General features: G+C 41.4%; 1 protein-coding gene across 16 annotated transcripts in view; it reads right to left on the bottom strand.

Moving 5' to 3' along the window:
• The window catches only part of MCF2L (MCF.2 cell line derived transforming sequence like), a 120881-nt gene that overhangs the window by 52942 nt on the left and 49229 nt on the right, over positions 1–18710 (bottom strand). For 12 of the 16 annotated variants that reach the window (XM_083735215.1, XM_083735220.1, XM_083735206.1 and 9 more), the window contains one exon: positions 2686–2769. In XM_083735215.1, coding sequence (XP_083591341.1) covers positions 2686–2769 — 84 coding nt within the window. Of the gene's footprint in view, positions 1–2685; positions 2770–10801; positions 10870–11531; positions 11706–18710 lie in introns of those variants that run through there. The other 4 variants (XM_083735208.1, XM_083735218.1, XM_083735204.1 and 1 more) reach the window with 4 other exon arrangements.

Raw genomic sequence — 18710 nt, 5'->3', positions numbered from 1 at the left:
CCGTTCAGAACTTGGAACAGCAGTATTCAGTGTGAACTACATTGCAGGGCTGTCATAAGCCACTCTCTCTGTAATCTGTAGCATGGAGACAGGGAATGGCATTTGCTGTGGAATTCACTAGATGTATTTATTTATTTATTTTATTTTATGTTTCACTTTAAATAAGAATGGAGTTATAAAAATCAGGAACTCTTCTATTTTCTGCTATTGTTGAGGTTGGTTTTTTTTTGGGTGGACAGGGAAGGGGTTTTGTGGACACACTAGTAGAGTAAAATCTTGATTTTCTCCATTGGATTTGATGAGCGGCTCTCGCTTGTGTCCCTGGAAATACTTAAAACGTCCTTCCAATGTGAATTAGGAAATGACCTTTCCAGATAATGTGATTGTTTATCTCTGCATTTTCTCTGACTATTTGAGCATGAGTACAATCAAGATTACAACAGTAAGAACAGAATACTCCAAGCTGCCTTCTAGAAAGACTGCTTGTTCTCCAAGTTCTTAAAAAAAAGAAATTGCACCAATGAGATAATTTCAAGGAGTAGATAACCAGCTGTGAACATAAGAAAAAGCTTCCTGGGTCAGGTCATCTCATCTAGCATCCTGTTCTTACGATGGCCAACCAGATGCCTATGTAAAGCCCAAAAGTAGAATCTGACCACAACAGCAATATCACCTCCTGAAGTTTCCATCAACAGGTATTCAGAAGCACAGCATGGCCATTAGGGTCAGCAGCCACTGAAAGCCCTATCCTTCCACAAATTTGTCTAATCCTCTTTTAAAGCCATCAGTGCCTCTTGTAGGAATGAATTCCTTAGCTTAACGCTATGTGATAAGTAAGACTGGTAAGTTTTCAAAAACCTCAAGAGTAAATATGGGAGAATGCAACAAGCCCATTCACTTTTTTAGTCCCACAGTCAACGTATTGCACTATTGTTGTTCTTGGTATCTATCTGTTGAGAGAGAGAGAATGGAGTGCACTTCTGAGGATAAAGTCAAACCCAAGTAACTTCCTTGGGGCACACGACTGGGTAGTGTATATGGAGGTCCTTGGCTGTTCAGACAACACAACTCCCCTGTTGGCCTCACTGTTATGGTCCAAAGGAAAGCAGAGCAATGCATTTGGCACCATCCTAGCTACATGAGTTGTGGGAAGGGGGTGTGTAAGGCACCCTCCAACCGTCTTAGGGACTTCAGATTTGTATAGGGTTTGGTTTACTCCTTAGCCTTTTCTGTCTCTCAAGGCAGTGGAGGTTTAGGATGAGTTTTCCTTCTCCTAGGTGGGCTACCTTCCCAGGTTGATGAGCCCCATCTGCCCCTCACGTCCTTCTACAGCACTATATGGGTCATTAAACTAACTGCTCTCAGCATAACATTTTAAAGTTAACTTAATAACAAAGCTGTGTTTTTAAATCAACATCCATTTTAGTTTATCTTGAAACTACAGTGTCAGCAACCCTTAAGAAAAGTGCAGAATAACAACTGACAGCAGCAAGACCCAAACTGGAACATCAGCAGAATCAAAACTGCAAGTAATTTGCTACATAAATCCCGTGGCAGACAATTAAATTCTGCTCAAATGTTGCAAGGGCACACTGCAGTGTATTATCACTGAAGTTGGCATTTATCTTGTATGTTGATAGACAAGAGTGGGGGGGGGAATATGGGGTGGGCAGGCGGGGTCAGAGAAAGATAATACAGTATATCTCTCTCTAGCACCACTTACTTATAAAATTATAAGATCTACTCACCACAGAATCAAAAGAGTTAACCATAAATTAAGCAAAATGGAACGAGAGGGGGCTGTTTCTGTTATGCTCCACTGGGCTGTGGATGAATGCCCATTATGCTTGTGGATGTGTTAAATTAATAAGGGTAGGAGGGATGAAAGAACCTGGAACTCAATTTCACACTTTTATGTAATCTGTTTTCAAAAGCACCCCACTTTTGCTTGGGGGAGGGAATTACTCTTAATTGCTGTACCTTTCGATAAACAGGACAACTTTCCTTCTTTAAGCATGTAACAGGAGTGAAAGTGTTCCACCTCAAAGATCCAAACCTGAAAAGACTATTCCTGGGCTACCTTTTGATATCAGCTATGAGGTACTCCAGGCACGGCTGGCATCCTGGAAAGCTGTTGTCATTCGGGTGTAAGCAATACAGTGGTACCTCAGGTTACAAACACCTCTGGTTACAAACACTTCGGGTTACAGACTGCTAACTCGGAAGCAGTACCTTGGATTAAGAACTTTGCCCCAGGATGAGAACAGAAATCGTGTGGCAGCAATGGGAGGCCCCATTAGCTAAACTGGTACCTCAGGTTAAGAACGGTTTCAGGTTAAGAACGGACCTCTGGAAAGAATAAAGTTCGTAACCAGAGATACCACTGTACTGAGCTAAATTGGCCACTGGTCTCATTAAGTATAAAGCAACTTATGTTCAAGTGCTATTATTGTTTTAATGTCCAGTTACAACTAAGCCACCTTAAATGGCTGGCCTTCTGTTCTTAGAATCAACATTTCATTTCTGCGGTATTCATTTGGTACCATTCAAGAAATCAACATGTACAAAACGAACCATAGAAAGAAATATACTATAAGGTTCATACACAGAATAAGAACTGAATTTGCCAACACTTCGTTCCTTTTTAAAAAAATAAAAATCTAATGTAAACATTCAAGTCCTTACCTGACAGATAGGCAAACTTCTTCCTTAGCTCGTCCTCAATTTCTGCAGCACAGAGGGGAACAATATCTTGATGCATGATTTCATCTGAAACAGATCCCCCAACAAACAGTTCATTATAACTCCCATGTAGAAATGCTTGGCTCACACAATTTTTATTTACTGAAAACATTTATGTGCCACCATTTCATGACTGCACTCAACATTAATTAAAAACATTTCATCCAACCACTATAAAAAAACCAAAGCCATGAACATTAAAACTCAAAACAACAATGCTCGTGGGAAATATAATGATTTATAAAATAAGCAAGATTCAGATTCTGAGGTTACATTTGGGAAATATTAGAACACATTTTGGCAGCTCAGATGCATAAATTAAAGCATTATTCTCTTATAAAGTTCCCCAAATGCTTAGGCAATCAGCCTAATTAGAAGTGCATTTTAGTTAACAGAAAGAAACTTTTAAATAAGTAGAATGGCACTTTGGGTTCTTCCAAACACATTTTTTTTCCTGGTACTGGAAGGTGAATTAATGCCTATATGGTTTTGCCACTGAACCTGTTATCTAACAGTTTGAGACACCTTTTCTTTTACCTCTGGCATTTACTGCTATGAACTGGGCTGTGTAGAAAAGATGAAATGTTGATGAAAAGCAAGTGAAAGTAGCTGATGTACAAATCAACTTAAGAAGCAGAACTGTGGTGTCACAAGTTCACCATGTGAGAAGCCTATGGACATCAGGGGAAGAACAATAAAAGAAAAGGTGGAAAGTCCATTTTTACAGGGGCTGGGTGCACAGGCAAAAAAAAAAAAGCTTAAGCTGAATTTTGACTGACAGCTTCATACTTGGGATAACCCTATTTTCCCATCAATTCTCTGCATTTTTCATTAATGTGTATCTGTTTATGAGAAGACCACAGGAATACACATGTTACATGTGTGCAATCAGCAAACAAACAAGCAGGACTGCCTTCATGGGCCACATTTGGCCTAACATGGAAAAGAGCACGTGTCTTGCATGTAGGCAGGCAATGGGTAGAACAAGTAGGCATGTATTGACCGTACATTCATATGTTAATAACCCAATGTGCTCCTCTGATCTGTAAGCTGTACATGAGGAGCCTTCAAATCTTACTTGACCCTCATCATATGTGAAAATTGGTACCAATGGGAAAGAATACCTATTAACCAGGTTTACCACCACACATACATACAACATATATGCAGGAATTGAGTCTGCAGGGAGTACCAAGAACAGTAGAATTACTTCAGCATAATCAAAGATAGGTTTAAAAAGCATAAACCAGATCTAATTGATCATCTCATTTCCACCAAGCGTACTAACAGTGTACCATGGACAGCACCATCTTTCAAATTTCCTACAAGGACATCATTTTCATAAAGGAAATTTTGTACCCTTGTCACACAGAACAAGCACATGGGCACCTTTTAGCACATGGGCACCCAGCAATTCTTCCATCTATCAGGTCTGCCTGGGAATGTAAATGCAAAATAAATAAATAAATAAAGAATAGAATAAAAAAGACTTGTACACTCATCGTATTCGGCAGCAGTTGATGTTTTAAATGACGGCATTATACATGAAGTCATGTGTGGAGTGTCCCTCTGTTTTAGTAATTCTGAATATTTAGTAGTATATGAATACCTAAATTAATAAATAACTTGAAAATCGATAGCCAACCACAGTTTGCTAGAGTACGGTATGATGAAACTACTATAAACAGTTTAGTAAAGGACACAACTAATAGTATCCATTGGTATTAACAGGCACACAGGCAATATTTGACAGGCAAATTACGAAGCACAGTAGAAGCCTTGATGTATTTGTTTTAACTAGGCCTGGTCGATATATCACTCAGGACCGGTATAATGAGCAGACTGCCACTGCACCCGAGTCCTTCTGCTAGAAGCGTCCATTGGAGGGTGTCAGGAGTTCCTTCCTCCAGCAGGTGTTGCTAGCAGAGGGACTCAGGAGCAGTGGCGGTTTCACTAGCGATACATCACTGAGTGAAACCGCCATCCCACTCTGGCCTCAATACGACGGAGAGGGAGATACAGCTTGTTCCTCCCTATGCATCTTTAAACTGATCGACTGAGGAGTGTGCAGCTGCCCTTGCCTCAGTCGAGCTGTTAGAGGAGCCCCCAGCTTGGCGCTGGCTCCTGCAAGCCGGCGGTGCGGTGGGGGGCTCTGTGAAACTGCTTGGCTGAGGGGAGCGCAGTTGCCACAGCAAGCAAGGAGCCCTGAGGCTCCACCCACTCATGAACAAGCGGTGAGAGCACCGGGGCTGTCTCAGGGAGTGTTACCTCCTCCCAGCTGAGTGGTACAAACAAGCTGCATTGTCCCAGCCTTCAAGCCTGGGTGAAACTGCCTCAGCTCTTGAGGTAAGAGCTGGGACAATTTCACCCAATGCACCTTGGTTTTTTCAACACTGCGGTATATCGCTAAACCGTGATGTTTGGCTGCTGATACACCGCAATGTTGAAAAGCTGATATCGCCCAGACCTCGTTTTAACAAGTTAAAAAGAAGTGCCTCTCACATAGGCCTTGGGTCTTTTGATACATTTTGACCCATAGTATTCATGGATTTCCCCACTGCTGTTAATGTGGAAGTATTTCACTATTACTTGCAACATTTTGTTATTATGGTGATTATTATGACTGACAACCACTTTTTGAAAACTTAGAATGAGGGCAATTGCTCTTTCTTCTACACTTCGGCAGCAATTTTAAATTTAGAAATCCTTAATGATATAAATAGGTGCATTCAAAAGAAAATGCTTGAGCTATAGATGCTCTATTTTAAGTGCACAAAATACAAAATTGATTATGTCTGGGAAGTGAATTACTACTCACAAAACACAAGTGAATGTATTGTAGTCTACCAACAGATATCTTCACTAAAAGAAGAAGACATTCCCTGTATTATGACTAATATAGACATTAATGTCATTCATCAGTTACAAGTGGGAGTTGAAACCCTGAAGCAAATCCTTAATTCTTCATCCCTTTGGGGTCTTTATCTTGCCCCCTACCAATAGCCTGTCCAGCTCCATCAGTAAGAAGATTGGAATTACAAAGAGATTAGACTGTGGGGCCCTTTATGCGGAAGATGACTGCACGCCACTGTTAACTAACTGAAGAAACAGCTGTCATTTCGGACCTCTTAGAAGCTCACTTCAACAAGTTAACAGATTCAGTAAGAAACAGAAAATGACGACATTTAAAAACACACTCTGTATACCACATAAATTTTATTAGCCCCACAAGGAAATCCAGAGGAAAGGACAAGCAATTTGAGCAGTCCATGCTCCATTCCTCCTCCTTGCAATATATTACTTATATCTTGGGTTAATCTGTAACCTGGAAGGATGATTTCACAGTTAAAGCACTACAGTAACTGAGATTTCCTCAGTATTTTCAGTAACCATTTCAAAACATTGTACCTGAAAACTAAAGACATGATTTCTCCAGGATAGTTAAGAACAGGCTTAAGTGTCTAATGTTGGTGACTTAAGTTGTGTACCTCAATTTTTTTAATATGGTAGAAAGGGTTTTCTCCTGAACGTACTTGCTAATGGAAGCATTTTTGTTAGTTTATGAAGTAGCTTAGGACAACACCCAACAAATCTGCCAGGTTACTAGCCTATGACTAAAAAGTTGACCAAGTATAGGTGGTTTGTTGCCATGCAGGTTAGTGGTCAGAGATCCTTCTGGATAGCAGAATGTCTATGCTCCCCTTCCTCTGGCTGGAGGCGATGTAATCAGTGTATCATGAAACGGAAGAAAAGACAATGTAAGCCTTGTAACTGGGATGGAAAAGGCTTGCTGTCTTTGAGAAACCAAAGCTGTGGCATTTGAGGGCTTCCCTAGAACCTACTGGGGAGACACGTTCTGTTGGGAGTTAATGCGGTGAGCCTTCCATCTCATATTTATGTGTTTAGAAATAAACCTTGTATCACAGCAATGTCATAAGCCTCCAATGACCTACATCGTAAGGGACCCAAACCAAAGTTTATGTTGGAACCCCTCACTGCTCAAATATTGGGGGGGGGGGTGTAACACTGGGATCAAGTGGTAAGGATAACTCTAACCCGAAATCACATCACATGCAAGGCAGGCAATAAGAAACTGGAAATTACTACTGAATGCACCACTGCATATGATGCTACAAGCAACTGGGCAAAGCCTAGCCAGGTATGCTCACAATATAAAGTCTGCAGTAGCTGATCTTTACAAATTTCTCTCACTTGAAAGAGCACAACAAACGAGCATGTGGATAAGCTGTAGCAAGTATGTTCAGTGACCAGAGCTGACCCCATACCTCGGCTTTGAATGCATCTCACAACTCTGAATACCTTTCACTTCAGGTTAATTTTTATATGATGTAGAGCACTGAGTGAAGCATGCGGGGGTGGGAAGGCTGCAGCCAAAAGAGAAACCAACCTCCACCTTTCAGCTCAAACACAAGAGAAGTGAAATGGAAACGCAAGCTCCTTTAACATTCCTTCTTCAAGATGCAGTCAGAGCAATGCTAATTTTGCTTTACTAACTGTAATAAACCAACAAGATCCTATATAGCTGCTAGCATGCTTCTTTGTTGTAAGTTAAACATCCAAACCGAGGGTCGATGAATAATACAAAATTAGCAATTGGAGATGATCTCTGAGGCATTCTATATACAGGCAAAGCAACGCTGTGCCATTGCCCTGCACCACCCTACAGTTCCACTCCTGTCTACTTGAGTCACCATCAAGCTACTAAAAAAAAAAGACAGAGTGTCAGCACAGTTAAACTGGATTCAGATCTGAGTTGTGCAGTGGATGCAAATGAGGCAGTTGCTTAACAGCTTCGCCACATGCTAACAGATCCATCACCCCACATCCACAATGCAACATTTTGGTCATTCAACTCAGCAGATCTCGATCAAAATTTCCTGATCAAGTGCTGTTTCAACAAATGAACTTAGGCTGCAATGTCATGTACTCTTACATGTGAGTAAGCCTCAAAGAAGAAGAAGAGGAGGAGGAGGAGGAGGAGGAAGAGGAAGAGTTTGGACCCTTGATATCCCGCCTTTCACTCCCCTTAATATCCCTTGATATCCCGCCTTTCACTCCCCTTAATATCCCTTCTTTCACTCCCCTTAATATCCCTTGATATCCCGCCTTTCACTCCCCTTAAGGAGTCTCAAAGCGGCTAACAATCTCCTTTCCCTTCCTCCCCCACAACAAACACTATGTGAGGTGAGTGAGGCTGAGAGACTTCAGAGAAGGGTGACTAGCCCAAGGTCACCCAGCAGCTGCATGTGGAGGAGCAGGGAAGTGAACCCAGTTCACCAGATTACGAGTCTACCACTCTTAACCACTACACCACACATTGCTCCCAATGCAGCAGAGACTCATTTCTGAGTAAACATGCATGTGACTGGACTGTTAGCACATATAATATTAAGGTCCATATAGTTCAGGAACTGCAAGAGGTCTCTTTCTGCCAACTTCAGCTGTCTCTTTCAAAGCTACCTACCACCTAGGGTATTGAATTTCAAGACTGTGGTGTGCCCTCAACAACAGCAAGAGCTGCAGGACCCCAGAAGTAGGAAACGAAACGCGAGGGAAGAATAAGACCCTGAAATGGGTCTTAGTGGAACCCTAGTACAGAACCTTCATTGACATAATGTGTGCATGGTTTTGCTAGAACTGTATAAAAAAAATGTGCAGGGGTACTCTCACTTTCCTACTCGTATTGAAATATTGCCCCTCAATGAGGCCAAATATAGATTCACAAAATGTTTTGGGGTATGCATACCCCTGCGTCCCCCCAGAAAAAAAGCACTGCATTTAACTATTGGTTCCAGTTGAATTTACCCCCAACTAGCTATCTTCCATCAGCTCTGATTAATTTGCACAAAACCAGTTGGATTAAACACATTAACTTAAGGTTATGCTCCCCTTGCCATCCAGTACAATACTTATTAAATTGAGGTCCCAGTGAAGCAAAATACCTACTGAACCAAAGTTTTTTTGATACTGAACAACAGAGTAATCTGTCTGCAATGAGGAAACTATGCCCCTGGTATGACTGTTTTCCAACTGGTCCTCCTGATGTAGGATCTAACAAAATGTATGAGAGTTTTCTGAATTGCCCAACTGAATATGCTGCCTTCAGAAGTACCTGAAGGTCTTTTAAAGAGAATTCCACTCCAAATTCGTAAAAATCCACGTGGAGATGGGAATGCTGGAACATTGGTTCAGGTTTACTATTTTTCTCTCTGTATAGCAATCTATGTAAAGAGTTAATCCAGGAAGTACAGCTGATTCTTATGTGACTTTTCTTCTTGCAGATCACTATAAAAAGTAATGCCCTCTTTTTAATTTTTTTTGTCAGAATTGGCTGAAATTCGTAGGCAAGGTCGCTTATTCTGGGGGCATATATCCTGTCAGCTTTCAGAAGAAAAGTTGCAGTGATTTTCATGCAAGAGCAGCCATTGCAGTTTTATGATGGGCAGAAAAAGGAATCCTTTAACTTCACCTTATGCTGTCTGGGCAATTGGACTGAAAAGTAGAAGCATGAGAGAGAAACCTGACCAGCTAGAGACAAACAGATGCCCAGGATTTAGGTCTAGGGACCTTTAAAGTTTATTTTGGGAGGAACTACATAGGATTTGGGGGGGGGGGGGTTCCTGGTCAATTATAAGCTAGAATTGTTAGTTGCAAAAAACCCTCTCCCAATTCAACTCTGACATCTTTCTTAAGTTTAGACACATACGTTCCACTTGCAAAGTTGCTCCCTCTCCTAAAGAACCCAGGATGGAGAGCACTGATGAAATTAATCCCTCTGATAACCCAGCTAGACCCATCAGTCACTATGGTGCTCTTTCTCTGTGCCCTGGTGTTTTCTCTTCCTCCCCAATATCATTCCATCTTGGCCTTTTGGCTTTATAGTAAGCTTAGACACATTACTTTCACTTTCAACAGATGCCTGTCTGCAACATTATTTTGATATCTGCACCACTGAGGTGTCGCAAAGTGTTTCAGGGATTTCTGCTTCAGCTTGTGCCACCTTACAAAGATCCCACTTTGACAAGTCCTAAATACCTCCAATGTATCCCACTTCACACCAGGATTTGCCTAAATCCAATATCCATCCCTACTTCACAGTTCCATTCAAGCCAATCAATCACACCAAGGATTGGGAACCTGCAAGCCAATATTATTCACAACAGTTCTTATTATCCCTGCCCATTGGCCATGCTGGATAGGGTTCATAGAAATTGGGAGACCACCACCATTTGGATGGCCAAAGGTTCCCCATCCCTTAATTGCACCTTACTTGCATAAAACTAGTCTCTTCTTCCACGTGACATGGAATAAATGAATTACCACCAGGAAGCAATTTCAGAGATGAGTAAGAGCATGTCCACATTTTATTTGCATGTGTGTAGTGACCGGACTGCTCAGTATTATAGGCAGCCAAACCTAATCTCAGAACTTACCTCAGATTGCATACTTCTTTGCACACTGATGTCCCAATACCTCTAACAGCAGCAGCAACTGCAGGCTGATGGGCAAAAAAGGCCCACCCCTTTTGTTTCTAGGCCAGGAGCTACCGTTGCTTAATATCAGACAAGTTGGATTACCCAGAAAACACAAGGATTCTTACTATTACCCTATGTTAAACTATATTTAAAACAATTCATACAACACTATCTGGCAGCTAGCATAGAAGTACATTTTCCCCAAATAGAATTTGCTTAAACAAAATGGTTTTAATAACAGTATCAAGCAAACATTTCATGCACAATGGCAGAAAATGCAGTTCTGGACGACTTGAATTTTCTAGTTGTTATCATTCTGTTTCCTTAAATGCTTTTTAACCTCAGCCTTGCATTCCTTCTTGTCTCCAGCAGTACACCAAGCCACAAAAAGCCTAGCACAATTCTCCTGAATGCACAGTGATGCTGCAGGCACACCCAGAGCCTTTGATAAAACTTACTTTAAATGGAAAACATCACATCTCCTAATAAACGCCAACACTTAAAACTCAACATTAAATAGGTATCATTTCAGAGACCGAAGTGGTAGAATACAAATCACCAACCTGACATGTCACTGCTGTTCATCCCGTATTCCTCTATAGCAGTCATGCATACCAAACAGAACACAAGACAGGCAACGTGAACTGAATCAGCAGCATTTGGTTTCTCTCTCTCCCCCTCCCCTTCCCCAATTTCCACAAAAACAAGCTTTCAGTTTCACAGTGGACTGTAGCTTCACTATTTACAGCAAAGACTGCCTCCAATGCATCATTCATACCCTATCAGAATAAAGCGAGATTACTGTGGAAAGCTCTGAATTAAAAGAAACTGTAAGAAAAGATATGATAGCGAAGCTTTGCTACTGAAAATTTTGGAAGAAGATGTAGTAGCGGAATCCCCTCCTTTGCCCTAGCCTTCTCACAAAGGTAATAAAATGCCTTGGAGGGAGGGTGACAGTCAAACAGCACATCGCAAGATACAAGGAACAGTTTCTAAAGGAGCTACCGGTAGGTACAACAAGGAAGCATTCGTGATCCTTTAGTAAATATATTCTACAAACATTCTGTGTGATAAAGCTCACAATGAACACGTACGTGGCACTGACGTAACAATAGGCACTCTGGAAATGAAAAATACAAATGGGTGAATTGCGCAGCGGACCAGAAGATCCCTAACAGGTCCTTAATACAACATTCAAGAACTACTAGATTGCACCAGTCGTTTCAGTTCAGCGAAGTCACTGGAAGTGGAAACAAGAAAGGGAAGGGAAGAAAACATGAAAGGTAGACGCACCTGTTCTTTTCTTCAGAAGATACCACAGTTCTGCAATATCCTTGTACAGCAAGGAGATCAGGCTTAAGGTCATATTGCCACAAATCAATTTTGTGAAGAGTTGCTCAGTAGATGGTGACCTCTGTCTTTAAAGTGCCGTTCAATATACAAGGAAAGCTCAAAACTTCACCTTTCACAGTAAAAGCTAAGCTGAATGGGACACAATACCTTTCTTCAAGTTACATGCAAAGCCAGTGTGTCTTTCAACAGGATCAGAGGTCCACAAAAGGGTTAGCGAAAGACTGGAAACTTCTCGTTTTCATTTTATGGTACAGAGAACTCACATGCAGCACACTAAGTTTATTTACCCAGAACGTAAAAGACAATAACTGAGCAAATTCAGTTAAAAACAAAACATGTTTTTAAAACAAATTAATTTCTAAACTCTCCTGGAGTGGCATGTCAAAAGCCTCCCTTAAGGAACCCTACTTTAGCAAATGGTAACCTATCAAGTAAAGCCATCTCTTTTTAGCCTGAAAGGAACAACACTGGTCAGCTGACAGCTGCTTCTCTCAAAGAGCTCTCTAATGAGACAATTCCTTGAAATGGAATGGGAAATTTCACATTTGTTTTTTTTTTGGGGGGGGGGGGAATCCCTATTCTCACTTTTTTTCTGGAAAGGTGCAGAAAAAGACAATTCAATCTTGAAATCTTACCAATATATGTGCATTCCTGAGCTTGATAAAACTTTTCTTCAGCTAGAATAATAAAACTTATTTAAAATGCATGTACTCCAGAACATGCTTTATATGCCCAAGGCAATTCTCTTCAGAATTTTGCATGTGGTTTAAAAAAACCCTTAAATGAATGTAGATTTGTTTCTTATTTTTTTAAATGACATCTACATTTCTTAGAATCATAGAATTGTAAAGTCGGGAGGGACCATGAGGAATATCTAGTCCAACCCGCTGCATTGCAGGAATCTTTCACCCAACATGGGGCTCAAACCCAATGCTGAGATTAAGAGACTTGAGCTCTACCAGCTGAGCTATCCCTGTGCTAGGTTTTTTGTCTTTTCTCAAAGTAACAGATATCCACACATCTGTTTAAAAAAAAAATGCACTTGCTATATTCTGCAATAGGGCAGAATAGTCAATCTATAAAGCTTATGTTATACATGCCGATCAGTAATATTACAACAGGCAATTTGAAATTAGAATGCCAGATGAAGACCTGAGAGACCAGGGTTCAAATCGCCATTCAGCCATAAAGCTCACTGGGTAACCTTGGGCCAGTCACTGCCTCTCAGCTTGACCTACCTCACAGGGCTGTTGTAGGGATTAAATGAGGAAGAGACCTTGACTTCCTTGGAGAAAAAGGTGGGATGTAAATAAAACAGAACAAAATAAAATAAATTGTAGTGATATGTGTAAAAAGACTTTTTTAAAAGATGCCCAAGGTTTATACAGTTCAAGTATGTCTATGAACTTTCACCCATTAAACGTTAAGCAAAGTCTTACTTCACTTGATCCTTTTAGGTAATTGCTGCAGGGCAGATTACTGTTAATTAGTGACCTCAAGATTACTTACTAGCAATCTCAAATTCTGTAATACAGATAAACAGGACAGTAAATGAAAGTGACAGAAGCAACTGTTAAATGACTCAAAGAATATAACAGACTGTTTCCCCTCTGCTATTGGAGAAGACTTCTGCCTTTCCAAAGTCACCAGAAGGTCAAGAAATGAAAACATGGTGGATAACTCATGGATTTATAATTACAACTATTCAAACAGTGACAGTAAGGTTTCTTCTTCATTGTACATTTATATCTGGAAAAGCATTCCATTATGTGTACAAATTATGTACAAATTTGTAAGAATCACATTAAATATAAATTCTACCTAGTTATATTCACGAACAACTTACCCAACAAAGCTACTTTTAATGCCATGAGGAATTTGCTTGGCTAATATAAATTTGATAACAAAAAAGCACAAAAAGAACTGCAGGGAATGAGTGAGCTTCCCATTTCTGATGCTTAATTTTCTATAACTGGAGGAGGGGGGCATCAGTGACAGCAGAAGGGAGACAGATGATGTTTCAGGCAGCCCACCTGAAACATAGTGGGGGAGAGATAAGACCACAGAATGCACACCTGACAGTTCAGCTGGCAATCCATTGTTATCATATTATGGTTGTCTTTATCCTTACTGTTGTAGAAGGGCTTGTCTAAAGACTTCAAGAAACCAACAGGAAACCTTCTCATTATGTTCTATGCTTCACTTGGAAACTTAATAGAGATGAACAGATGAAACATCTTGCCAAAGGCTATATAACTCACCTGTGGCTAAGAAGAAGGGAGCCCAGAATTGTACGACTTGTGGTAGACAATGTATCTGGTTTTTCAACCAGCAAATGTTTAAAGTTCTTTAAATTCTGCACAGAAGGCAGTCCGCCTGCCATCCACAATACCTCCTATGACAAATCCCTGAGATCTTGCTTAGAAGCCCTGCCTGACAAGCTGAAAGTTTGCAAAAGCCCAGTCCTTACTGGAACATGGTGCCTGCACACCTCCCATGGTCCCTTCTCCCGTCAAGAGATACTGTCCTCATGAGACTCATTCCCATGTGGCATTGCTCACTTGCAATTTCTATAATTCTTCTGTAAAAGTGAAGCCTCTTTGCAAGCAGCCGAGTCCCTCTTAATTACTAGTCAACCAACATACTGTACTTTTCCATCTATAAAACCCTAATTTTGGGGACTCAATATTAAGGAAATGGGGAGGAGATTGTCCAGAATGAGAGGAATGCCAGAAAAACCTCACCCAAATTCCAAATGCTTGAGATCGAACGCAAGACAGAAGCCTCCTATCTTATTTCTGATCAACACCAGCAGCCGCCCATCACATGCCCAATTGCTGCAGCAGGGCCCAATCACCAACAGCCATTGTGACAGCAGCGACCAATCGCCAGCGGACATTGCTGCAGCAGCCTATCACCCACAATAACACCAGTGACAATCTACTACTCAAGACAGAAATCATTTCCACCGTCCCCCTCTCCACTACCTACATATAAGACGACCCCAATTTTTAAGCGTTGTTTCAAGGTAAAAAAACATCATCTTATAGACGGAAAAGTATGGTACATCCAACCACCTATTTGGGGTCGTGTCCAATGTCCACTGACACTACAGCTCGTCCATGGGTTGTACACTTGGCAAGAAAAGAAAGAAAGGACTCTCCTACCTTAGAGGTTATTAAGCAGACTGTTGAACCCCCACAAACCATTGATATAGTTTGTGTAAGTTAAGAGAAAATCAGGCACTGGGTTTCTTTAAAAGAATGTGTAAATGATGTGTATGGTTGATTTTAGGCCATTTTCTTTTCTCTCTCTCATTTGTACTTCTGCTGTGCTATGATAGATGTGGCTACGCTGCCATGTGTGCTTCCTTCCTCTTGAAGCATTGTAGCATTTACTCAGTGTCAAATAAGGCTAGAAATCCAATGCTGTGGGATTTACTCAAATACCCAGGTGGTTAGCCTAACTGCTTAAGACACATATTTGACCTTACCATAAAATAGCAAACAGAAGCATCAATATAACTTTCCAGTGTGATTTGTTTTTTAATGTTGTAAACATTTGTAAAGTCGATTCCGATTCAAAACAATGCAAATTTCCTGGATTCTTTTCTAGGACATCAGGGTGGAAATTTAGCTTGTGGTTCTGATTTGGCCCACTAAGTCCTGATGTACATGGGTGGCGTGACGTATGGCAAAGAGGGGTTGAAATTAATCTGCACTCACTTCAGCATTTATGCCACTGATCAAATTGTCCAGGCCGCTCCCCAATGAAACAACTGGGCGAGGCAGGGAGGGACTGATTTGAATTACAGTGGTACCTTGGGTTACATACGCTTCAGGTTACATACACTTCAGGTTACAGACTCCGCTAACCGAGGAATAGTACCTCGGGTTAAGAACTTTGCTTCAGGATGAGAACAGAAATCGCGCAGCGGCGGCACGGCAGTAGCGGGAGGCCCCATTAGCTAAAGTGGTGCTTCAGGTTAAGAACAGTTTCAGATTAAGAACGGACCTCCGGAACAAATTAAGTACTTAACCCGAGGTACCACTGTACACCCAACATAATACATGAGAAGAGGCTGCTGGATCAGGCCAGTGGTCCATTTAGTCCAGCATGCCTACAGGAAGCCGGCATTCAGGATCTGAGTTCAACAGCACTGTTCCCTCCTCCAGTTTCCACCAACTGGTTTTCAGAAGGATTGCTGCCTCTGATTAAGGTGGTAAGACTGCACAGAAAAGGGACAGGGAATCAATGGCTCTCCAGTTGTTGTTTGCATTCACAGCTCCCAGCCTGCCTAGCCAATGATCTGGGATGATGCAAGTCGTAATTCAACAACAAATCCAACCATGGCTGGGGAAAGTTGTCACAAGAATGAAGCCAAGCTACCTCCTGCTCTTCACCATGGAACAGGCATGGAACAAGACACTTAAGCGTACATTAACCCCCCCAATAAACCCCACAAACTTTCACTTAAACATTGTTATGGGAGCTCCAGAAAAATGCTATGATGCCTTCCTTACAGAATTGGGGTGGGGTTTGTTTTACACCAAATTATGAATGGAAAACAGGGCCCCTAAATCAACTGTTGCCAGCTATATTATGTAAAGGAAATAAACTCTGGTACTTAAACACACTAAATAAAGACTGAGTATGTAAAGCTATAATCTGCAAGTAATTAAATCTATATGTTAACCATGCACTTGAAAAATATAAGCCTACAAAATGTCTCACCAGTCATAAAATAAGCATAGCAGCATGGCAGTATACTTGTCTACTCTGTTAACCCAAAAGGAAGCATAATCTTACCTCTAATATTCTGTTTCGATCTCAAACTTTAGAACAATGGCTATTCTTTTTTACTTTTGACTTTCCTAAGGTGCTTCCTGTTTTAGTCCTGCATGCAAGTAAAGGGTGTGCAGGAACAAGAGCCACCCCTTTCCACTTTGTTGTTTACACTGCTGCTTCTTTATGTACTTTCATGCTGACTATGGGTGGGGTAACACAAACATTAAAAGAAAATGCAACAGGAAATGATCTTGTTTAGAAAAGGCATTTTGCTTTAGTCTCCTACATGTCATATTCCACTGTTGTCATTTTAGAATAGTACGCCCCATAAGTACGCCCCATAAGTAGTACACCAGTCTTCAGCCATTCAAAATCCTTTGCAGCATCAAATATTCAAGGCATACAATACAGCGGCAGAGGAATTCCTAGCCCATTATGCACCCAAATCTTTTCATTTATGATTATTTGCCTTGTTAGGTTTGCAGCTTCTACTAGGAGTCCATTTCCATTCCTTCTCTGGTTTGTCTCTTACTTTTCACTGTGAATGTCTATTGGTTGTCATTTGTTCCAGCTGTCCCGAAACCCATCAGTGATTTGTTTTTTATACCCCCAGTGCTCTTTGGGGTCCATTTTAACTCCAGTCTTCTGATGGGTTTTGCAGTCTTGGGTAAGGCATGGAGCCAACATTATTCCTTTCTTCCCTCCATGCCATTTTTTCTATTTGCACCCATAACTGCATTCCTTTCTTTCTTCCCTTCCATGGCTTTGCTTGGTACAGTCTGGGGGATAGAATCAGTGACAGAGCACACTTTGCATGTAGAATGTCCCAGGCTCAATAACTTGGCTTAACATCTCCTTTCTTTCTTTTTTAAAGACAAAGGTAGACTGTAATGTGACACCCCTGACCTAGAACTGAAAGAGCTGCTGCCAGAAAGAACAGACAATATGGACTAATAATCCTACCCAGTTTCCAATACAGTGGTGCCTCTGGATGTGAACAGGATCTGGAGCCCTGTTCGCATCCTGAAGCGAACGCAACCCATGTGCGCGATTCACCGCTTCCGCGCATGCGCGTGACGTAATTTTGGCTGTCTGCGCATGCGTGAGCAGTGAAAACCAGAAGTAACGTGCTCTGTTACTTCCGGGTCACTGTGGAGCGCAACCCGAAAATACTTAACCTGAAGCTACTTCAACCCGAGGTATGACTGTATTCCTATACAGTGGTACCTCGGGTTACAGACCCTTCAGGTTATAGACTCTGCTAACCCAGAAATAGTACCTTGGGTTAAGAACTTTGCTTCAGGATGAGAACAGAATCGTGGTCCGGCGGAGCAGTGGCAGCGGGAGGCCCCATTAGCTAAAGTGGTGCTTCAGGTTAAGAACGGACCTCTGGAACAAATTAAGTACTTAACCCGAGGTACCACTGTACGTAGCTGTGCTACTTGAAAGAGATTCAAGGACCAATTAATTTTGTTCCCCTTACTCCTGTGATCAATATGTGGTGCAGGGATAGCAAACATGCTGTCTTTAAAATGTTGTGGTCTTATTACCCCTGACAATTACATCATGCTGGCAGGGGCTGATGGTAGTTGTAGTCCATAACATCTGGAAGGCACCATGTTGGCTACCACTGATGTAGCAAGAAACCAGCATTGTGCAGACTGGTGCTCTCTAGGCTCAAGAACAGCTACGCAAGCAAAAAGACATAGCAGCTTGCAGCCTTCTCCCAGCCGCACTCTATACTGCAATATTGCAGCAGTAACTTCCAACCTTGTGAGAAAAGGACATTGCAGTTCTATTTAACAGCACCACCCTATGCAGTAGGTGGTAAAGGTACAGTCAAAATAGGGTTGGGTGTTCCTGAGCACTGAAAAAAATAGAGACAGTAGTTGAAAGCAGCATGGAAGTTTCAAAGTTTATAGATTTGTTTACTAAATACAAATAAAATAACATGCTCAATTACATCACTCTCTAAGTAAGGGGTGGGGAACCTGTGGCTCACCAGGTGTTGCTCGACTACATCAATCACCACTGGAGATGGTGACTGAGGACGATGGGAATTGCAGAACAACAATATCTCAATGGGCAGAAGTTATAGCACCCCTGCTCTAGGGCATCAGAAAATTTCCTGGGACAGACTGAAAATTTCCTAGAAAAGCAACATCATAGCACACTACATTAAATTGTTTTAAGCAAGCTGGTACAGAGGCAAGTTGCAGAAACACACATGAAAGTGCATACACACAAGAGCAAATTTGACTTGTGCATCTTCCTACAAGATAAATAGAAACTGTTCCTTTGCAGAGGAGTGAAAAGAAGCAATACGAAGTC

This window comes from Podarcis gaigeae (genome assembly GCF_964106915.1).
Source record: "Podarcis gaigeae genome assembly, chromosome: 4".
In the NCBI taxonomy this organism is placed as follows: Eukaryota; Metazoa; Chordata; class Lepidosauria; order Squamata; family Lacertidae; genus Podarcis; species Podarcis gaigeae.
The sequence above is the reverse complement of the archived record's forward strand: the minus strand, read 5'-3'. Positions and strand labels throughout refer to the sequence as shown.